Genomic DNA, 23401 nt, shown 5'->3' on the forward strand with positions numbered 1-23401 from the left:
AGCGATAATTATCATCTAACTTTCTGTCCCCCTGGCCGCTTAACTTATTTGCACAAGTGGTTCTCACGTGCCTTTGAGCGCCTAAATAAAAAAAATCATAAAGCTTAACTGTGAACACCCTTGGTACTCTTCTATAGGAGAGCTGAAAGTCATTCCTTAGGGCTCACACTTGATGAGGCCGCATTGACAACTATTACGCTCGGGCCGGGCTTGCATCGCCAAGTGGGCACACTCATGTGTGTTTATGGAAAGTTAACGATTAAGAGTACTTGGTACTCTACTGTAAGAGAGTAAGAAGTCGTCTCGTGGGCCTGTTTAGAAAAAAATTATTGTCACAGACGTCAATGACATTTCATCAGAACATTTTCTTCTTATACATACAATAACGATGATGACAAAACATCCTTCAATTACATAAACATGGATATGAGATGACGTGGATAGAACATGTACATTCGATGGTTCACACAAACACAGTCACACAAAAATGCGTCAGAAAAGGACAGATACACATATGAATATTGCAAGGTAAACAAGAGGCACAAATAAAACATAAATATGTATGTTTCGCACATTTACATGTTGGCATGTCATTTCTGCCATCGCATCGACACATCAGCCTACCAAAACCAGGCCAGCTGAAAAACAAGTTTCGCTCGTCCGTCATAGACCAACACAGAAGGGCAAGACCAGTGCCGAAGGAATTCCTCTTCACCGAGGAAGAAGAGCTCCTCCGACAAAACCGACAGCAGCTCCGAGTACCATCGCTCTAGGATCGGGAAGAGCGCGCGGCGGCGGCGGCCCGCTGCAACCGCCTCGCATCGGTTGCGCCAGAGGCACAAACAACCAGCAACACTGAGAAGACAAGCGAAGTGGCCCCGAGAACAACGCCCAAAAGAAGCGAAGCGATTTACTCTGAGGCAGCGAAATCCAGCATATACGGCTCTCCAGAAAACACGAGCAATTACGCAATCCCTCGGAAAATGCCGATTTGTTCCCCGAAGGGAGCAGCAGTTCGGGCATGTTGCTGACTGGACCATTCTCTGCCTTTCGAGGGGGTCGAGAGTGGGAAGCACACTCATCCCAGGCGCCACATGAAGGCCCGGAGGTGTCCAGGCAGAAAAGAAGCCATTACGGGCTCAAGACATCCGACTCTAGCGAGCAAGGCGGGCTGGGGTAACCAACGGAAGCAACAATGCAGCAGCTGTATATGGTTGTTCAACACATCTATTCCAGGACAGGTATACTGGACATGGCGAAAAAATGCGACAGTTGTTGCATAAAACGCAGGAAGTGTTATTGACTGTGGCCACCTGTTAAAGTGCACATTGGGCATGAAATACCGAAGGTGAGTACCCAGAAAGTACCCAGCAAGCGTTCGTGTGGGAGATTCCTCCCCTTGCACTTTATATGCTCAAAAGGAAGCGCAGTGCCAGCAGCTGACAGCGTATGGACATTGAAGGGAAAGCAATGCCTCCCTGAGAACGCTGCTGTTCCAGTGCCGCCGCATTGCCGCCTGACCAAGAAAAAAAAATGAACACAAATCCAACTGCTGTGTGCGCACGATACGTAAAGACGGTTGCACGACGTGAGAAAGGTATACCAAATGCGACCGCAAAATACACTCTGCGCAAAGTACCTCCGCTCAAGCCAAAATCCTGTGCGTCTTGAATTTTCAGTTTCACTTCTTCGAGAGCGTTTAACCAAACTGTTTCACAAATGCCGTAGTGGTTGTATAAACAAAGGAACGTGGCCGGCTGAATAGGAAAAACGGTGCTAAGCCTGATGTTTGGAGAGTCAATGAAGGAATACTGGGGTTAAGAGATGTTCAACGCTGCACCTGAAATGTCGCCATACTGGAAAAATACACGTAGGCTACGTGAAAGCCTATCTTCATCTGAAAGGTACAAAGTTATGTCGTGAGCGAAAGCTGTGACTTTCACGACACTGCTAACAGGAAGCGCAAGACCCCGGACCCGTGAATCCGCGTCAAGAGCACGCAAATATGGCTCAAGGCTGAGGACAAACAGCACAGGAGACAATGGACATCCCTGACGGACCGCACGTGTAATGGAAAAGGCGGCACTTTCCCAGCCATCCAGATCTAGTGTGCTTTTTATACAAGTGTAGGTATTTCTGATTATTTCCACAAACGAATGAGGAAAGCCAAAGGCTGTGAACACATTAAAGACATACGTGTGCTCTAGACGGTGAAATGCTTTTTCCCAATCCAAAGACACAAGGATACCACGCGCAGACCACAAGAGAGTATAGGCTATGATGTCGCGTGTGGTAAATGACAAGCTGTGCATTTGTCGTCCAGGCACGGATGAAGCCTGGTGATGACCCACCGGGGCGTTCAACAGACCCCTCAAACGTTGAACGACTACCGCCGCGAATATCTTATATATAACGTTCAGGAGCGTGATAGGTCTCCAATCTTCAGGATTAACAGAGGAAGCATCACCCTTTGGAATAAGCACAATGCGTCCATCTCGAAAACTTGATGGAAAGACACCGTCCTCGTAGCATCGCCGGATTACCGCGGTAAAGGTAGCACCAATCTCATCCCAAAATGTCAAGTAAAGCTCAACAGGAAAACCGTCTGGCCCTGGGGCCGTTCCACGTTTCATAGATTTCAGTACCGCTTTTACCTCTTGAGGAGACGCTCTAGGTGCCGACCAGTGCGGACGCACGAAGATTGGCTCCTGCTTTCAAGAATGCTTTCCTGTGGTATTCACGAATTTGTCGCCGAGTTTTCAGTCCCATCGTGTGCCTAAGTTCTCAAGAACTCAGCAGATACCACCTTTGTGCTGGTGAGTGGACTTTTAAACTGTTTTTGGGGCATTTTTACACGGCAACGCCACCAGGGGATTTAAGCTTAACAACCAAGTAGGCGATTGTCGCCGATGCGCCGACCCGGCGCCAACGTGACGCAACGCTCTGCGCGTTCGAGAACCTGCAACTGAGAATGGAATACCAAGTAGATGGAGAGGACATCTCTCCAGAGGATTGCACGGAAGACATGGGTTGGAAGGAAGCCGAAACGAGACGCTCAAGGAATAAGCAAGCCACGGTTAGCGTTCCTGCTGCCAAGGGTTAGACCAAGGATGGCGTCGCGGGAGACGCTCGAACTAGTCGTAGTAGGTATGATACAAACATACAATCGTGCGAGCTGGACGCATGCCGCCACTACCCAAGGACTTCAGCAAAAATGTGCTACGACCACGTGGAGGATTAAATATCTCGAGAATTGGCACTGGAGCCGTGGCAGACGCGATAGTACTGGCGGCCGGCATCAAAGAGGAGGAGGCCGTGCAGGACATCATCTGTTCCAACTTGCAGCAGAACATTATGGTGGCGAGCACTCCGGACCAAGAGAGAGCTTCAAGATACCTCAAGGTCAAGCAAATTGACATTAAAGGCAAAGTTTTCGAGGTTAGCGCGTACACCACGGCACCCCACGATACTTGTAAAGGAGTGATTCGCGGGTCCCCGTAAGTGATACTCAGGACATTTTGACCCGAAAGATTGTAAACGCGAACAACCCGTGCGCGCTGCAGGTCAAGAGAATCAAGGACATTGGGACAATCATCATAGCGTTCGAAGGACACAAGGTGCCCAGATTCGTGAGATATGGACCTTCACTTTTGCAGTGCTCCCTTTACCGCAAGAACATCGATATTTGTTACGTCTGTGGAAAGCTGGGACATCGGTCTGACGTCTGTCCGAACCCAGCTGAAACCATCTGCAGAGGCTGCGAGATCAAGAACCCAGATAACCTGCACCAGTGCAATCCAAGATGCAGGCTGGGTGATGGTCACCATCCCACGGCAGACAAAGAGTGCAAGAACAGGTTCTTAGTGCCATACGTCGTCAGATGCAGACGTTGGGAAATATCGCGAGCAGCCGCAGAAGCCCGGGACGCATCAATCACATCGAGTCTAGACATCAACGACAAGCAGCTTATTCGAGCCTACGGGACCCAGAGCATCCAGACTACTCAAGAACAGCAAAGGCGGCCCCACTCCAGGGGGAGGTCGCGTTCCAGGAGAGGTTCTAGACCCAAGGCCCGCTCCCAATCACGGGGGCGCTCGAGTTCTCAAGGTCACCATCAGGGTCGGGATCAGCCTGGGCGGCACCCGAATGGCCAGCTGCCTGGCGTTCAGTTCGAGATCACGGCTTCACACCCAAGGAGGACGCCTGCAGTTGCATCGAAAGGCAGCTGGGCTGAGCGAGTGCGCAACGGCGGGGCAGAGGTGATGACAGGTAAGCTGCCAGAGCATGATAGAATTGCACAGCTAGAGCAAGAAAACGCGAGACTTACAAAATCGAATGAGAGGCTATCAGCTGAGTTAAAGGAAATAAAAATTCTTCTCACTAAGCTAACCAGCGCGCAGTCTTCACAGCCAATGCCTCAGCCAGTCGATGTCCCTGTGGCTGAAAACGTGGGAGACTCGAGAACCACAAAAAAGAGGGTAGTCATGGCAGAACACGTGGAAGCCAACCAAACGAGCATGTCAGATATGAAAGAGGTCCTTGACACGCTCAGAAAAGTAGTAGCCAATCTTAGCGAGCAGATGGGTAGGCTACAGTCAAGCGTGGCGGCACTGGAACAGCATATGACTTTGCGCATTACAAAGGTCGAAGCATATCTGCACAATACAGCAAGGCCTCCTCATGCACCAAACTCACCCCTTTGGCCACCAGTACTAGTGGTACCAAACCTGTCGACAGGTGCAGCATCAGGCTCTGGCCGCCCATGTAATAACCATGATGGCAGCGCTACATGAAGCATTTCGTATCTGGCAATGGAACTGTAGAGGTTACTTTAAAAAGAAGGCAGCCCTACAGCAGTATATCAGGAGCAGCCAAGAAAAGCCTCATAATATATTATTACAAGAAACCCTTTCACCGCAAGCAATGTTGTCTGGATTCCGGCCTGTAATAGGGGATACTGAAGGGAGGGGAGTCTGCACCATCGTATGCAACAAACTAACGCACGTAACCCACGACCTCAAGATAGAAGCAGGCCGGTTGGAACACGTCATGGTAGAGATCGTGCCAGGTACCAGCAACCGTCAGAGCATTTTCATTCTTAATATATACAGCAGTCCAAAGGAACAAAAGCAAGGGTTCAAGACGGTTCTAAAGAAAGCTGTTAATATCGCCGGGGAATGTCCACTCATCATAGCAGGTGATTTCAACGCCCCTCATCATACATGGGGTTACAAGTACAACACTGGGAAAGGAAATTGACTTTGGCAAAGTGCCAGTGAACTTGATCTCACCCTAATCACAGACCCTAGCCTACCAACAAGGATTGGTACATTTTGCTGCAGGGATTCCACCCCGGACCTTACATTTGTAAGGAACATCAAGAAGGCCCAGCGGATGAACCTTGCTGTAGACCTAGGGAGTGACCACTGCATTCTTGCCACTACCTTCTCCGTGGAGCGTAAAAAGCAGAGAGAATTCCACTTCACAGACTGGGATACGTTCAGGAAGATAAGGATGGAAAGGGAACAAGATGGCCACAGACAAGGCTTGGAGCAGTGGGTCAAACAGATTAAAGATGACATCAAATCCGTCTCCTCCACCATTACCACAAATTTTCCGGTTGAAAGAATGGATAGCCGGCTCGCTCATCTTCTTGGGGCAAAGCAAGCACTACTGAACCATTGGAAGGGTCAGCGCCTGTACCGAAGACTGAGGAAGAAGATAGCCGAGGTTAACAGATCAGTCGAGGAACATTGTCGCGCACTATCCAGGCAGCAATGGGACGAAATCTGCAACTCTGTCGATGGTCAGATGCGCAATGGCAAGACATGGAATATGTTAAAGCATCTCCTCAACGAAAACACCACCAAAACAAATCAAAAGCATGTTATCGCTCGAATTTTGCACAAAGAGATAGGGCGCACTACAGAACAGCAAGTTGTGCAGTGGCTCGTGCATAAGTACCTCCCAATCAAAAGAGGATTGCACGACCAAGTAGACAGTACCAGGGCAGGCCCAATCCAGGTCTTGAGGGCGACTTTAACATCAAGGAGATCAGAAGAGCCTTGCATGATCTCAACGGCAAGTCGGCCCCTGGCCCGGACGGTATATCAAACAAGGCCCTTCGTAACCTTGATGATGATTCAATTGAAACCCTGAAGGATATGATCAATGCAGCATGGAAAGAAGGCAGGGTGCCAGAACAGTGGAAGCTAGCCAGGACGATCCTTATTCCTAAGCCAGGAAAGCCCCCTAACTTGGACAACATGAGGCCAATATCCTTGACATCATGTATCGGCAAGGTTGCAGAACATGCCATACTGCACAGGATAAACAAGTACTTGGAAGATAACGACATATATACACACATTATGGTTGGATTCAGGGCAGGGCTATTTACACAAGATGCATTGAAGCTTATCAAACACCAGGTCATCGACAACGAAACGAGAGACGTGAGAGCCATTCTATGCCTAGATCTAGAAAAAGCGTTTGACAACATCCACCACTCATTCATACTCGAAGCAATTTCCAAGCTTGGCCTGGGGAAAGCCTTCTATGACTACGTATGGTCCTTTCTTAGAAATCGGAAAGCCGTGATGAAGATTGCAGATATCGAGACCGCAGCAATCGAACTAGAAGCAAGGGGCACGCTGCAAGGGGCAGTGATTTCACCAGTGCTGTTCAACATTGCCATGATTGGACTGTCAAAGAAATTATCGAGCATTGAAGGATTGAAGCACAGCATCTACGCAGATGACATTACCATCTGGTGCACAAGTGGAAGCGAGGGGCAGATTGAGAGCGCCCTGCTAGAGGCGATTGACACCGTAGAAGAGTACATTCGTCCTTCTGGGCTCAAGTGCTCCTCGAGTAAGTCAGAACTTTTACTGTATAGGACTGCACGCCGGGGACCGAAACCCAGGGGATGGAAGCCGTTAAACCAGATAGACATTCACCTCCGTACAAATCAAGGGGATTCCATCCAGAGGGTCGACTCCATCAAAGTCCTGGGCATGCTGATAGAGTCTACCGGCGCCAACAGCAAATCTATAGCCAAGTTAACTTGGAAAACAGACAGTGCGGTGCACCTCATACGCAGAGTGGCCAACAAAAGAAATGGGATCAAGGAAGACAACCTCATCAGGTTGATGCATGCGTTTGTTCTAAGCTACTTCACGTACGAGGCAGCAATGCACAACTGGTCAAGAGCAGAGTCCCAGACACTCAATGTGCTCCTCAGGAAAGTTATCAAGAAGGTCCTGGGCATACCCATACATACGAGCACCGAGCGTCTGCTTGAGCTTGGCATTCACAACACGCTCGAATAAATACCAGAAGCCCAAGAGAGAGCACAGTTTGCAAGGTTATCTACAACAAGGTCGGGAGAATGATCCTACAGGAGCTGGGCCAACACCCAATGGCAATCAGGCACAATTACAATGATATCCCCGACAACATCAGGGGGAATATCACGGTGTCTCCTATACCAAGAAACATGCATCCAGAACACAACGTCGGAAGAAGAGTAGCGAGGGCCAGGACTGTACTTCGTCAAGTCTCAAACGAGGAACGCGGGGTCGTATTTGTTGACGCGGCTTCCTACGCCAATGGAAAAGCGTTTGTGGCAGTGGTGGTCGATGGGGCTGGCCATGTCGTCAACTCAGCGACGGTCAAGACAAAAGACCCAATCATGGCGGAACAGGTGGCCATCGCCTTAGCCCTCAAGATGGATAACATTGAAGTCGTCTACAGTGATTCCATGGCAGCACTACGGGCGTTCGCCAAGGGGACGGTCTCTGAACAAACGCTGAGAATACTGCAAGGCAAGAACATAACGCATCATCTTCTCAGTTGGTTCCCAGCTCACCTTGGGCAAATCAACGATTCCCCTCCCAATCTCAATGAAGCAGCACACGAGGCGGCGCGAGAACTCTCCAACCGCGCCTCCCCGGGGATGCGTTCTACCGGTGAAGGGGATAACCGGGAAATTCTTACAACATACAACGAGCTCACTAAACATTTCTACCTGTCTAGAAGGATTTTCCCTCCACCTCACAAAAATCTAACCCGGCCCCAAACACTTACATTAAGGCTTTTGCAAATGCGGATGTACCCTACTTTGAAAATGTTACACATCATGTACCCTGACCTATACCCAAGTAATCTTTGTCCACATTGTGGGGAAACAGCTTCATTAGAATACATGCTCTGGCAGTGCACCAAATTCGCTCATATATCGAACATCACCTCTGCCAGATGGGAGGCGGCAATCCGCAGCTCATCCTTGGCAGATCAGCTCTGGGCTGTCCACCAAGCCCGCGAGGCGGCTGAGGAGCTTGGCATCTCAGTCCCCACGTGGGAGCGGCCCGCAACACACTGATCTGTGTTTTGGAGGACCAAATAAAAGTTTATCCAATCCAATCCAATTTTACCTCTTCAGCCGATGGAGGGATGTGCAGGTAATCAGCAGCTTGTTGAGGAATACGGGGCAAACCTCTAAGCATTGGCAATATTTCATCACAGTTTGTCCGCATGGCCGAACACGACATTGCTTCAAAATGCGCCAAGAAAACAGATGGATCACGCGTAGGAAGCGGCTGTGCAGTTGGTAGTTTTATAATCTACTTCAAGCTACATTTTCTGTCACGTGTGCTGCACCTCACGCTGAAACTTTTAAATGCGAAGCATTTCTTAACGAACTTCGGTGACTTTGAGCGTATCTATCTATCTATCTATCTATCTATCTATCTATCTATCTATCTATCTATCTATCTATCTATCTATCTATCTATCTATCTATCTATCTATCTATCTATCTATCTATCTATCTATCTAGCCCCCTACGACTTTTAGCTCCCCTGGTTGTTTCGATAATGGTATCGACGCCAAACTTGGTATGGCATAACATTACTGTACGAAGAACATATTGGACTAGTCATAACATGAAAATCATGACATGTACGTCATGAATGTCATGATTTACATTTCATGGTCCTGCCGCTCTTGCGGTGGTTTGGCCGGTATGGTAAGACCGGTATGGTATGACATGATTGCATGGCGAACACAGGCGACAGACCCTAACATGAAAATCATGACTTGCGTGCCCTGTAACAACATGATTACATGTCACGCTCACGATGCGCTCGCGGCCGTCACATGTACCTAATTTGGTATACTGTACGCGAATGGGTGATGAAGGTATGATACTGGTGCAAACATGATTAACATGAGAAGCGCGTCATGCAACAACATGACTACATGCTACGCTTATGAGGCACCCGCAACCGTTTCGCTATCTTCACATGTTCAAAGCTCGGTAATACGCGATGCGAACGGACAACATAGGTGAATGACACATCCAAACATATTAATCACGACATCCGTGTCATGTAACGAGATGACTACATGCCACACTCATGATGCGCTCGCGGCCGTTTCGCTAGCTTCACATATGCCAATTTTGGTATGTGACGCCAATGGATGACGAAGGTATGTGACTGGTGCAAGCATAATAATCATGAGTTGCGTATCATGTGAGAAAATGACTATGCCACAGTCAAGGCTCCAATACATTTCGACATGACGTGGTGCGCGTGCTCGCCGGCGTTCATTTAGTTGCATCACGCCGGTGTTGCCACGCCAGGCAGCGGTCCTGCCATATACTCGCATGCAGGCGCGCGCCACGCTGCGTTGCTTTGACGCATGCGTGTTTGAGCGCGTCCGGCGTCCCTCCGTCATGAAAAGAGAGAGACGCAGTGTTGTCTGGGTAACGCATCGGCATAGAGATATGTTACTCTATGGCATCGGCGCGAAATTCAGCATGTCACATATCGCACCGGTTGCCATCGGGCCGTGCCGACGGACGCTAGTCGCGCCTGGCATCAGACTATAGAGTGCTCGCGTTTTGCTAACGCAGCGTCACTGTGCCCAGTGTGGGCACGTGTCAACGCTACATTGGAGTATATTGGGCCCTTCATGATGCGCTCGTGGCCGTTTTGCTAGCTCCACATGTTCCAAATTTGGTATTACGTGACGTCAATGAATGACTAAATATATGACTGGTGCAAACATGATAATTCTTACACGCGTGTAATGTAAGAACATGACAAAATACCACGCTCATATAGCGTGCTCGCGGCCGTTTCGCTAGCTCCATATATACTAAATTTAGTATCACGTGACGTGAATAGATGACGACCGTAAACGACACATCCAAACATTATAATAGTGACACGGAGGTCATATACGGCATCATTCACCTCCATCTCGTAACGTTGTGCTGATTTTAAAGCGACATATAAACATTTCTCATTAATGCTTCGCAATCATCGATTCCCACTGCATGTGGGATCTGCCGATTCTTTGTAATGTGCACGGCCAAGAAAACAGATCGATCACGCGTAGGAAGCGGCTGTGCAGGTGGTATATGTGCTGCCATAGAGACGGATGGCTTTGATTGCCCAAAAAACGAATGTCTCGCATAGCGCAGCACCTCAGGATGTGCACATGGGTTGTTTCTACAGCGCCACATTGCTGCCGCTAGGGACGAAGCAGCTGTCAAGCGCTGAAAGCGTTCACGCAGTTCACGCTGCCAAGCTCGCATCAGAGGAGAAGACGTTTGAGCGCGCAACGCTATGCCTAACTTCATTGCAGCGTCGGCAAGCTCTTAAGAAACGCGTCGACGAAGCGAATGCCCCTCTACTGAGCAACGCAGGCACCAGTACGTTTTAAGCGCATCCCAACCTTCAGGACTGGACGCCGTGAGTGACACACGTATTGCGCGTGACAAAATCATTTCTTGAGCGCGCGTTCCGCAGGAAGACGCGAACAACAAGACTCCATGGCTTTTCCGAAAAAGAAATTGGAACTTCGACTCGTTCCAATACAATAGGCCGGTGATCAGATACGTGCACGGGAGAAGGTGGGAAGGGCCGAACGCATAAATCGGAGACAAACGCCTCTAACGCACGTGGTACATAAGCCCGGACGAACCTGCTGGAGGATCGTCCGCGTCGCGATGTCCAAACAAAGGCATTAGCGTGCACTTCATTGCGTGCGTCCAGTACTGAAAAGTGGTGAACAAGGCGTCGCAGCTTGTGTGAATTCCATGCAAACCAGCCCCAGCCAGGAACTTGTACATCGTTTTGTGTATTTAGAACGCAGTTGAAGTCACCGATTAGAATGACATTACGACCGTCAAGAAAAAAAAAAACTCATCCAGGTATCTGAAAAACAAAATCATTAGACTGTCAGGATTGCGATGGCCCATACACACACAGTATCCTTAATCTGAAAAGTAGCTGCAGTCTAAAGCTAGAGCCCTACCCACACCATCGTAAAAAGCATGATGATCCCGCATTAAAGCACGATTGACATAATAATGCCTACTCCCGTAAAACGAGATGTAGCGAGAAAGAAATAACAATCTAGGTTGAGCTTTCGTTTAAAAGCAAGCACGTCGGATAGCGAGAAGAAATTTGTTTCCTGCAGGCACAAAGCTTGACATTTTAACAACACGGGCAACACTGATTACTTCGGCCTGCTTTGCGGGATTGCGAAAACCTTAAACGTTCAATGTAATAATATGCAATGTAGTAGACTTAATGAAAGGTAAAGACTAACCTGGACGCATAGTCGTCCTAGTGTCCAGGGACACTTCTTCAACCAAATCTCAACGCACTGTTCGACCCTCTGAGGGGGGGGGGGGGGTACAGAAAGTGGGTAACGATTTAGAGCATATGGGAGAGCTTAAAGCCGTCCCGTGAAGCAAAAAGCCAGACTTGCTGAAAATGGCTTACTGTCGCTTCTGGAGGAGCTGGTATAAAATGACTGCTTACAATACACACGGTCGAATAATAAAGACGTTCGAACAAATTAATAAATGCGGCCCTCCAATGTGCGCCGATCGCATGCATATTTCTCTGTGCCGTTTTCCAATAACTGATGTTTTCTCAACCGTAAGCTTGTTGGTGATGAGTTAATCGTGTTATATGAATTGGATCTTTTATCAAGGCTTTTTGTCGTTTAACGTTGTCACATTTTATTTTGCGTGGATGCACATGACTGCTGTTGCCTGTATACCAACTGAAGTGTTGCGCTGCTAGGCGCACGGATAGAAGTCCATTTTCCGTTATAACGGACAGCGGCATTTCGCATTTTGAAGGAAGGAAGGAAGGAAGGAAGGAAGGAAGGAAGGAAGAAAGGAAGGAAGGAAGGAAGGAAGGAAGGAAGGAAGGAAGGAAGGAAGGAAGGAAGGAAGGAAGGAAGGAAGGAAGGAAGGAAGGAAGGAAGGAAGGAAGGAAGGAAGGAAGGAAGGAAGGAAGGAAGGAATTATATCAAGCCCGCGCACTGAAAATTTTGAGTGTCCCCATTTTTTCCGATATGGCAAGGGCTCTTGTTTTCTTTCTCTTTTTCGCGTCCCTACTTAGTTCTGTCTCAGTGTTTGTTTTCTGCTTCTTTCCTCTTTATTTCTTCGTTTCCTCTATTCATTTCGTGCTTCCGAAAGATCAGGCAGGTGTTTCGCTCCGGGAGTGCTCCCTGCTTCTTTCCTGTGCACTCTTGCGCATCATGCAGTGTACGCGTACTCAATAATAAAGAGTAATAGATGAGTGGCTGAGCGTGTCAGCAAGCCCAGCGCTGGAGCGGAGCGGCCAGCGGAGCGCAAGACAAAACGAAAATTATTAGCCCATCGAATGATTCATTTGTTCGAGCGGGGACAGCGGAACGCATTGCTGCGCCACCTGTTGAACAGGGTCGATCAAGCAGAGGCTTCGCTTGAAAAATGCTCATATGGTGGTCCGCTGTGCACGCTCCGCTAAGAGGACGAAATGAGTGGGCGAGCGGCTCATTCCTCACTCAGCGTGCCGCGCATGCGCAGTTTGCGTCTGCGCTTGTTCCCTGGCCCGCTGAGCCACTCTGCTATTACTCTCTAATAAATTGCGGTCGTAAATAGTTCTCGAGATTTTTCACGGAGGTAAGAGCGGCATCCACTACAAGGAACGGTGCGAAATTTCCAGAGTTTTTTCATAATGAACGCGACACGTTATGGTTTGCATCACTAAATGTATTTGGCGAAGTATACACATACGGTACACTTATATTGCAAACACGTCATTCGTGAAGGAAAAAGAAATAAAAAACAACATGGTTCAACTTTTTAATTACCTTACGCAAGAGACAACAACCAGATGGGAAAGCATGCAGATTACATTTCCATCTCCTGCGAAAAAGAAAAAAAAAAGAGGTGCTTGTAAGCACAGCTTTTAAAGTCGAAAAAGCTTGCAAAATTGTTTCGACGTTTACTCATCACTCGTTGTCCCCCTGTGTGCCCGATATTTTGAGCTTAAAATGTCATTTGGTAAGTTCAGCTCTCTCTCTCTTCTCTCACACGCTTACCGAATATTGCATCTCAAGCGTGGGCTATTTAAGCTATTTGACCACTGGCTCTCAAAGAGCGGATGTGGTTCTTGTAGGACCCGTAACACTGTATTAGAGCTCTTTGTTAGAACTCCAGCTCTATATTAGAAAAAGAAGAAGTGGAGGAAGAAGAAGCAACTTAAAATATGTAAAATAAAAAGTGCTAGAATTCAGCAAATACATTCGAACACAATAACACAGTCAGAAAAAAAAAAGCATTTATTTATTATAGTATCAAGTGCTATTTTTATTTATTTATTTGTTCTGTATCGTTCAACGTCGTTTAATCTACTAAGTTCGAAACTACGAACTCTGCGGTTTAGCGGGCCCACGAGGTTGCTGGCAGGCTCGGCTTTCCGGTCCCGACGTGGACTGAGCCGGGTGCGTGACCCTGTCGCATTCCGCAAGACCAAAATAAGGTTATTTTCCTTCCTTCCTTCCTTCCTTCCTTCCTTCCTTCCTTCCTTCCTTCCTTCCTTCCTTCCTTCCTTCCTTCCTTCCGTCCTTCCTTTTTTCCTTCCTTCCTTTTTTCCTTCCTTCCTTCCTTCCTTCGTTCCTTCCTTCCTTCCTTCCTTCCTTCCTTCGATCCTTCCTTCCTTCCTTCCTTCCTTCCTTCCTTCCTTCCTTCCTTCCTTCCTTCCTCCCTCTTGGCCACTCCTCCAGAGTGGGTATGTGCCATATGGTCTCAAGCCTGAAACAAATGAAATTAAATAGTCCAGCGAGTTATTCGGAGATTTGGGCTAATATCTTCTCCTATGACGGCCACGAGCCCTTGAGCTTTCGCGGTATTACCTCGGCCCGCTCGACAGCCCACAGTTGGACCTCGAGGGCATGGGTGAGCAGTGCAGTCTTCAGCACGTTCGGTTCGAGGCTGCGTCCCCGTCTGGAGCACCGCCTCTGTCACACTTTCGTAATGTATGGTTCTTAAGGTTGCCCTTGCCTCGCAAACTTTGCAGCTTGGCGAATGAAGCTGGTAACTGCATGCGGATTGGGAAACGTTCTGGTCGGCAGCTGTCGCCACGTCACCACCTGCTTCTAGTTCAGTTTCATTGCGATAGTAATTATATGAACACTCTCGGCTGCATTTCGCCACCGGCGTCGGCGTCGATGTCATGCACCGTATATGTATACGTATCTATATATATGAAAATGTAAGAAAGAAAAAAAATCTCAGAAAGAAAGACTCGATCCGGTGCGCTGCATCGAACGTGGGACCACTTTGAATGCGGAAACGGTAAGCTATTAATATCTACCACTTACCGCTGTTTGCGGGAATCTCGGTGGGGGGGGGGGGGGGGCTATTGTTTTTTCAGCATTATCAGCAAAATGGCGCAGTGAGCGCACGGCGGCTCTCATCTCTCACGCGTACTTTGGCCCGCGTAGAGAATAAGGGAGTGTACGCTCGGTCGCGCGCCCTTATCTTGCAGTGGGAAGAATCGTACGTCTTGGCTAGCCTTTGGGTTTCGTCAGAACGATTCTGTTGTTACCGGGCGCACAAAGGTCACTGCAACCGTTGCACAGCCTCCAAATAGGCACTCTTTTTAGACACAGCAAAGTAACAACTGAGACGCTTATTCCCGTTTATCTGCACCTGTGAGTATGTTTCGTGCGTCATTTGTGCGTGAGAAACGCGGGGCACGTTTCGGTGAGCTTGCCATACTGCGCGCCACCTTTCAATATGTTGCTATCGCGTTCATTGCTTCGCCTTTGCGACAAAGCTGTGATGTTTCGGTGCCGTGGCGGAAATTTGCACCTGGTCAGTCCGTAATGTTGTGTGTTATCTGAAACTCATGAGATGATCCTCGCACCACCACTTCTCACACGACGTCACGACCTCACGACGTTGGTGTTGACAGGGGCGGCTCGATCTACAAGCCCCCGAGTAGCTCTGTGCACCGCCGATATATTAGAGCTACACTTATTAGAAGTGAAGCTCTTTAAGGTCGATATTTGTCCGTTGGCGGCGTTCGCCGTAACCACCGACGATGACAAAGACTAACGCGTTCCAGACAACACATTCTTTTAGGCCATCATTATCATCATTCTCTAAAAAGGTACACTGTAAGGGCCAAACCTCTTAAGCGCGAAAATGCACGCGACAGCGACGAGCGACGCTATGAGCGACGAAACAGGGCGTTCGCGCGACGTGTCGCGTGCTCGTTTTCGCGCGATCGCTCGGTTCTCCAGATTTGGAAACCGTCGCTCATCGCCCGGAAGTGCTGGGCTCAAGCAGCCAATAGCGAAATACCGGAAAAGACAAAGACTACATAGGTGCACGTGACCCTGCCCGAGTCACGTATGTGCAACAAGAAATAACGCAATGTTTATTACGCATGTGCATATGAAAAAGTGCTGCAAGGTAATAATAAACACTTTCCGTTCCATTACACAACAATATATCTTATTTTTAAATTGCATACCGCTCGCTACGCGGTTTTCTTGGTGCAAGTAGACGGCCTCATGCCAGCAACAGTGGAATTCGCTCGCCGAAGCCGTCGCGCGAATGAGGTTTGCCTGCGCTAGCGACTGATCGCGCGAAGCCGATCTACGTCGCGTCGCTTGTCGCTGTCGCGTGCATTTTCGCGCTTATGAGGTTTGGCCTTAATAGTGTCGTGATCGAGGCGGTAAGGATGAAAACGTTTACGATACAGCCTTCAGAGGGCGCAGCCGCTCGCTGGCGTGCCTCGTTCGCATGCGTCAGCCCGCGCCCTGACGAGTTCTTCGCGTTGAAACCAAGTATTGTGGTTGCGGTATAAGCACATTGTGTTCGGAACACATGTCACCGATAAATTTTAAACGAGCAAGAAAAAAGAGATCTGGGGACTATGCGGGCAGGTTAGCGCCTTCAAATTGCCATAAGCTGGTGGCATGTATATCTAGCATGCATAGAGGATACAGGTAGGATATGTTGAGGGTTCCAGTTCAAAAACAATATTTTTTGCAGTCGTGTTTGAGTACAATGAAAGAAATACTCTCAAACAATTATGGTGGTTACACTAAAATCATAATATATAATGAAAACTGGAAAATACGCAGGCACAATCATTTCGGCGCAAGCTGTGAGTAAGCAGTGCCAGGAAAAAAGGGCGCGTATGAATAACAAAAATTAATAATAAAAATAATATAAGTAAAATAAAAAATAAGGAAACATTGAAATTAAACTTATGTACACATAGCAACATATTTTGATGCTTTGCGCCCACTGTTTCAACTTACTGGTTCCGCTGAGCTCTGAGTAGGGGGATACGTTTTCTTCACACGAGTTCATTTGCATGAGGACACAAAGCAAGTTCTCTTTTTCTTTTTTAGACAATGTGCGTAGGCGCGATTAGAAAGATATTCAGTTGTACGCGAACATAATGCGAACTATTCAAGACGCAGCTAGGAATGAAGTAGCAACAGCTACAAAAATATCGCTATCGGATCATCCAAGTCCAACAGGAGACGGCTGCCCTCACCCGAGCTCCTCAATGTCATTCATTTTCGTTAGCGAAAAATACGCAGGCATGATATTTTCCCCATTTTTTTCGGTGCCACTCATTGACTTGAAAATAATACGAGCTCGCTATGAGGAGCGTCATCGTTGCGTTGAGTATTCTGTGTACGCAGCACGGATATAATGAGACGGCCGCGACATAGTGTAGTGGTTACGGGGCTCAGCTGCTGGCCCGATGGACACGGGTTCGACCCCGAACAAGGCGGCTGCATTATGCGAGAGGCCCGTGTGCCGTGGTATGTCAGTGCACGATAAAGTATACCAGATGTTTCTTATCTACTTCTTCTTTTTTCGGTATATCCTTCCGGCACCAACAAATCGAGCCTGTAATTATCAAATGAAACATCCTCCTTCTTACAAGTGCGTGTGTCCGGGGATGAGAGGTAAGGTTCGTTGGTAGGCGATTAAAGAAAACGATGGGAAAAACTTTGGTGGATCTCACACATAGCGGTATTCGAGTTCATGCGTCGCCATAGATTTTGTGCTTCGAGCAAAGCGTTACGAAATGTGGATGTAAGCCTTTGAGTTAATTGAGTGGTTTATTGAATTGAGGGCTCACGAGCGATGTGGAATTCACTGGCACCTAAAAGCTAGCGCATGAACTTTTTTCACAATGGCTAACTCACTCTAAAGTACATGCGCAATTTTAATTGAATGAACTGCATGCTACGGTACTTGCAACCCATGAAATGTTTAAGTATAGAGACATAGTATGTAGTGTATGTTTATAACACTTATTGCATTGTTATCAAAGCAGGTAGCCAACACCACAACGACTATTGGTATTGCTGTAACAGCACTACTAAAATCTTTCTTCAACAAGAAGTGGGGCTCTGTCATAGGTCACTCCGTATGCATATTTACGTTATTTTAATTCTTTCCGTCTATTGAAATTTTTCGGGAAACAGGCATCTGATTCATAATGTGGTGTGGCCAAGCATCGGCGGCGAGCTACGGCTTGCGCTACAGTCTGCGGCGAGGGTAGTGACCGAGTCTTTGAGGCAACTGCAGCAGCCGGGAACCGACAGAGAGACCACATGATTCAAGCGAGAATTCCTCGACAAGGCACAAACTACGTCATGGTAACACAAAATACCATCGGAGGATGTCATTTTTCCTGACGGACCTACGGCGACGAGGAAAAGCGTGCAGCAGATCGTGATGGCTTTCGGCGAGACACTCGGATGAGTGACATTTGGTGACCGACCCCTTTAATTTAAGAGATGCTCAGGCGGAAAAATTGCCCGCCTTTTAGGCCACGCTAACTCCGCCTTTGCGACACACAATACAAACCACACAAAGTAACGAAAACGCCGAGTGAACGCACACGGAAACTAAGTGTGCCCATCCAATTCTGCTTCGCATCGCCTTATGGTTCCCTTTAGGGAAAGATGGTGTAATTTTTTCAACGCCTTTTCGTTTCATTAATGATGGATCTGAAACATCCACCTATCCACGAAGTGAATGCTGATGATGGGGTGAAACAGTATAAATCAAACCGTGAATCGTGGTCTTCAATATTGTTCTGGTTAACCGCCTTTTGTTCTTGTTAAACCTTTTGTGCTGTCATATGCTTTGATTGATTGGTCGTTAAATGTCGGTGTTTCTCCGGTGCTGTGACCTTTCATTTCGTTTCTTCTGGTTAACAGTCTTTTGATAACATTTTTGTTCACGGACGTTTCGGTTTTTACATCTGCTGTACACGCCGGGCGGCGGTTGAAAGATGGACGTTGTGTGGTCTTAAGTCGCTTCATCCCTAAAATCGACCTCCACGCTCTGCCTAAGTGCTCGGTGGTATCTGACGTGAAAGAGCTTACAATAAAACGAAGCGTTTGCATCTCTAACGAATATAATATTATTGGCGAAACCATTATTCTTTAGTAATCGTCGTACAAAAGCCAAAGGTCTGAACAGTCTCGATGGTCTCGTGTGAAGGACATAAGTGCGCACGGTGATTCAGGTGTGAGAATGCATTTGCAGACACACCAGAGGTTTTAATATAGTGCCCTCACAGGTAATCTCACAGACTATCTATATGTACCGCGAAAAATGATGATATGTGGGGTTTAACGTCCCAAAACCACCATATGATTGAGAGACGCCGTAGTGGAGGGCTCCGGAAATTTCGACGTCATGGGGTTCTTTAACGTGCACCTAAATGTGAGCACACGGGCCTACAACATTTCCGCCTCCATTGTACCGCGAAACATATCGGTCAGGAAGTTCTGAACACCAAGTGAAAGCAAGCAAGCTTTTTTGAGTGGACATATATATAACATCGAACTTGGCTGCCTACACATTTGAATTCGAAATTGCATTTTGTTAACACAAAAACCTACATTCAAGAAATTGCACGGAGTCTCAAATTTCTGGTCAATAAAGGTCGGAGGGTGGGGAGGTCTCAGAGCAGCTGAAACCCTGATGACTTCAAGCACTGATCCCGTGCGGCTGGCTATTTATAACGTGACGAGACTAATAGACTCCAGGAAGACGTCGTTTCATTGGTGACAGCACACATGTGCCCTGATGTGATCATTGCCCTAATATAGTCTGTAGACAGCGGTGAGATAAAGTGACAGGTTTTTTTTATTGAACCATAATTAAGGACAACTCTGGCGATCCATTTGGTTGTTGTGTAAAGTTTTCTTTCTTGTGTGTACTTTTTTTTCTTTGCTTGTTGCCCAGCAGCTCACCAGGCATGTCACAGCATGTCATCGTAATGAATGTAGTCGTCAAAAAATGGACAGACAGAAGACGCATTTTATTTCAACACTCTTTTGTCATTTTTGTCTCTATTGGGCACTCACAGTTCAAATGTCAAGACAACATCCTTGAGCTTCGCTTTCCGACTTCACCGGCGACACGGAGCATTTCAGTGACACATTGTATGAATCTGGCTCCGTGGTATGTTTCCACAATAAGGTTGGGTCAGCAAAGAAACCTGGAGAGTTTATGATCGAGCGCCACGTATAGAAAGTAGCTTTGTACTAGCGCGCATTATAAATAAAAATGATGCACGAACATAATGGAATGAATTATGAAAACACACAAGGCATATGACAAATGCCTGGAACAAAATGGCATCAATCGATGAAATGGGTGATAGTAATGTTTATAATTTTTTCATATCAATGCCTTCCTCGCGCATTTGTAACGTCTATTCATTGTTATGCGTTGCCTATTACCAAGCAGTCCTCTGGCAATGACATTAATTCATGAATATGGTAAAAAAGTGACGAGAAAACAGCAGAAAATTAATTGGCTTCGGTGGCACTTGTTTTCACGTGTGTGAATTGGTAACGGTACATTGGCAAAGCGACTTGTCTGTACCGAGTGACAAAGCTGTCAGCCAAGAAGAACTACTATGTTATAATATACAGACAAAAAGAAGTACGCCGAAAGTTAACTACAGGAACAGAGATAACTTGGCTAATAACTGTAACAAATCGCGCAAAGAAATGCAGCCCATTTTCTCGAAAACCAGAGTCATTGCATACACAATTTGCAATGTGTTCTGCAGAATCGACATAATTCAACTGGCGCGGGGCTAGCTTGAATCCACAAGGCCACTGATTTCAACAACACAACCGAGGAGGTTAGCTTTTCACTGTGTGCAAAAGTCCCAAATGTTTTCACGCTCTCTATACGAAAGTGTTGAGAAGTGGTCAAATAGGCAACGACACTGGAGAGAACTAGCGACAGGGAGACTCTTTAGTAAAGGCTACAAAGGTTACTGCACTAAAGAAATGTCCTCCCACCCCCTGTTTAGAATGGTAGCTCCACCGCCATGCTTGTTCGATGACTTTCGATACCATCAAGCCTACGTCTTCCAGTGAACATCCGTCCTGCTTTGAGATCCAACTTTTAAAGGAGGACGAGAAATGACTGAACGAACGTGAAGGAATTTCAGGCTCTCCGCTACGCCACCGTCTGAAGGTAACAACCACAAGCCCCAGTGAAGGCATCTCATATTTTGAGAAGTGTTCTTTCTAGGACTACAGATAACTTTACCGCATGTCCTCACCTCAAAAAAAAAAAAAGTTACGGTGTGAAAAATGAAAGCTTCGTACCTTCTCAAAAAAAAAAAAAAAAAAAAAAAACGTTTCAACACTCAGGTGCATAACCACGCGACTTTCAATGGAAAGTGCGAAGCGTCCTTAAAGAGGAACCTCATCGCCCTCCCCCCCCCCCCCCCCCTCAATTCTGTAGGTTTGCGCTCAAAGCCAGTTCTAAGTCATTTCTTATGTTTCGTTCTAGCGCGGCAAGGGACATGGGCAACAGAGAGAGACTGGACGTACAGCGACACATCATGCTACTAAGATCGCTCAATCCTCGTCCAACAGAGCCTCGTGGCCTGACGTTAGCAACCGTAAACGCAGATGCACCAAGACTGTGTCGCGTTCTGCCGAGGAACTCGTGTACCGGGGGTTCGAAAGGAGTGTCTGTGCCTACGCACACGTTGAGGCGACCGGGAAGGACGCCAGTGATATGGCATCAGTAGCGACCACGTGCTAAAGGTTGTTGACGCTGATGATCTGGTTGATCCAGCCGATGAAGGCGGACACCTTAACGTAGACACCCGGCACGTCAGGTCGGCCGCAGCCGAATCCCCAGGACACCAGGCCAGCCAACTCGTAGAAGCCGTCCACCAGGCACACCATGGGCCCGCCACCGTCACCCTAAAGCGCAAGGAGAAAGCGAGGATTCCATGGTTTACTGAAAGGATAACCTCTTCCCTCGACTTGTTCACTTCATATATTAACTGACTAGCTTGTTCGACGGGTTTCTCAGTGTGATAACCAGAGTCCGTGGATCCAAGACTGCTGTTTGAACTCGAAGACACTGAGTGTGATAACAAATTATTGCAAGTAATGATTGCTACACCATTAATTACTAATCCAATAACAGTCTTTTGTAACAGCAACATTGTTTCGATAAAAGTAGGTAACCAAGACTGGCAAACCTTCGCGACAGCATTCAACATATTAGTCGTCATATTGCTAATACAAGCAAACATCGTACAATAGTTAGCCAGCAGCCAAAGATACTCATCAGTAACAGCAGGGGCATAGCCAGAAATTTTTTCTGGGACGGGGGAAGAAGGGGAGTTCAGCTACCCTTTGAATATGTTCCGTACATGTGTTTGTGTGTGGGAAAAAGTTGTGAATTTCTGGAAATAATGTTATAACGTTCCCCTCCCCGCCTGGACGACAGTTTAACCAGGCCTGCCTGGTTTTATGCAAATAAAATTGGTAGTTAGCAAAAGAAACTTTGGCATATACTTGAGGCAAAAATTATCGCCCACACCGTGGACGCCATGTACGATTAGATAATGTAGGTGAAGAAGGCTCGTGCAGACGCTGTCTTGTAAAAATAGCTCAGAGCGAAAACCTCGCATCGCTTATTGCGTATACGCAAGGTCTACAGCGTCGCCGTTCGTGTTGTCCAGTACTCCTGCTTGACTGATTGACAACCGAATTGTGACGGATCTATCTCGTCAAGGATATGTGACTGGAATGTTGTCACGTGCTAACAGCCCATAGCAGCGCAGATAAAAAAAAATATTTTGTCTGTGAAACCGCCAAACTAGCGTTTCACCTCATATCTGCACTTCGATAGCGAAACGCTTCGAGAGCGCGATACAGTTCATAAAACAAACAGCCTCCAGTCTGATAAACATAAGCGGCAATAAAGGGCATCAAAACACGATTAAGTTAACCTGTGTAGAATGTGGAATGACGTTGGGGAGCAGAGACAGAGTACCTTTCCTTCATTAGCATTACCGCTTCCTATAGTAAGCGAAGCTCTTATATAGAGGAGATTCCGGCATCATGTGCAATATATATATATATATATATATATATATATATATATATATATATATATATATATATATATATATATATATATATATATATATATATATATATAAAACCCCGGCACCTGCCAGCGCAAAGAAAAAAAAAGAGAAAAAGCAAACCTCGAAGGTGCCTTAGCCTCTTGCATACTTTTATACACCACTTTGCAATAATTGATGGCCTCCCGATTGCGGGCTTCTCGCCGTTTCATGTAAGGCAATGTGACGTTTAATTAAGGTGGCTTGTCATTGAAATGGCATTGAAATGACATTGAAATGAACGTATGACCATGGTTGTTGCTTGTAGCAACTGAAGTGTGCACGAAAGAGCAATTCACGGCGTGAATGAAAAAAAAGTAAAGAAGCATTACGCAATGCGTTTGAAAGAAAAAAAAAGAGAGAGAAAGAAGCAAGAAAAGAAAGAGAGAGAAAGAGAGAAGGAAAGAAAGAAAGAGAAAGAAAGAAATAAAGAAAGAAGGAAATGGAGAAAAAAGAACGAGAGAGAAAGAAAGAAAAAGATAAAGAAAGAGAAGGGAGAAGAAAGAAAGAACGAGAAAGAAAGAAAAGGAAGAAAAGAAAAAGAGGGATAAAAGAAAGAAAGAAAGGAAGAAAGAAGGAAAGAAAGAAAG

At 46.9% G+C, this 23401-nt stretch overlaps 1 protein-coding gene across 1 annotated transcript in view; it reads right to left on the reverse strand.

Moving 5' to 3' along the window:
- Window positions 1–19655: 19655 nt before the first annotated feature.
- LOC142786786 (uncharacterized) overlaps window positions 19656–23401 on the reverse strand; it is a 67531-nt gene continuing 63785 nt past the window's right edge. The window contains exon 8 of the mRNA XM_075884431.1: window positions 19656–21594. Coding sequence (XP_075740546.1) covers window positions 21427–21594 — 168 coding nt within the window. The 3' untranslated portion in view covers window positions 19656–21426. The remainder of the gene's footprint in view (window positions 21595–23401) is intronic.

The sequence above is a fragment of the Rhipicephalus microplus genome, unplaced genomic scaffold (assembly GCF_043290135.1).
Source record: "Rhipicephalus microplus isolate Deutch F79 unplaced genomic scaffold, USDA_Rmic scaffold_32, whole genome shotgun sequence".
In the NCBI taxonomy this organism is placed as follows: domain Eukaryota; kingdom Metazoa; phylum Arthropoda; class Arachnida; order Ixodida; family Ixodidae; genus Rhipicephalus; species Rhipicephalus microplus.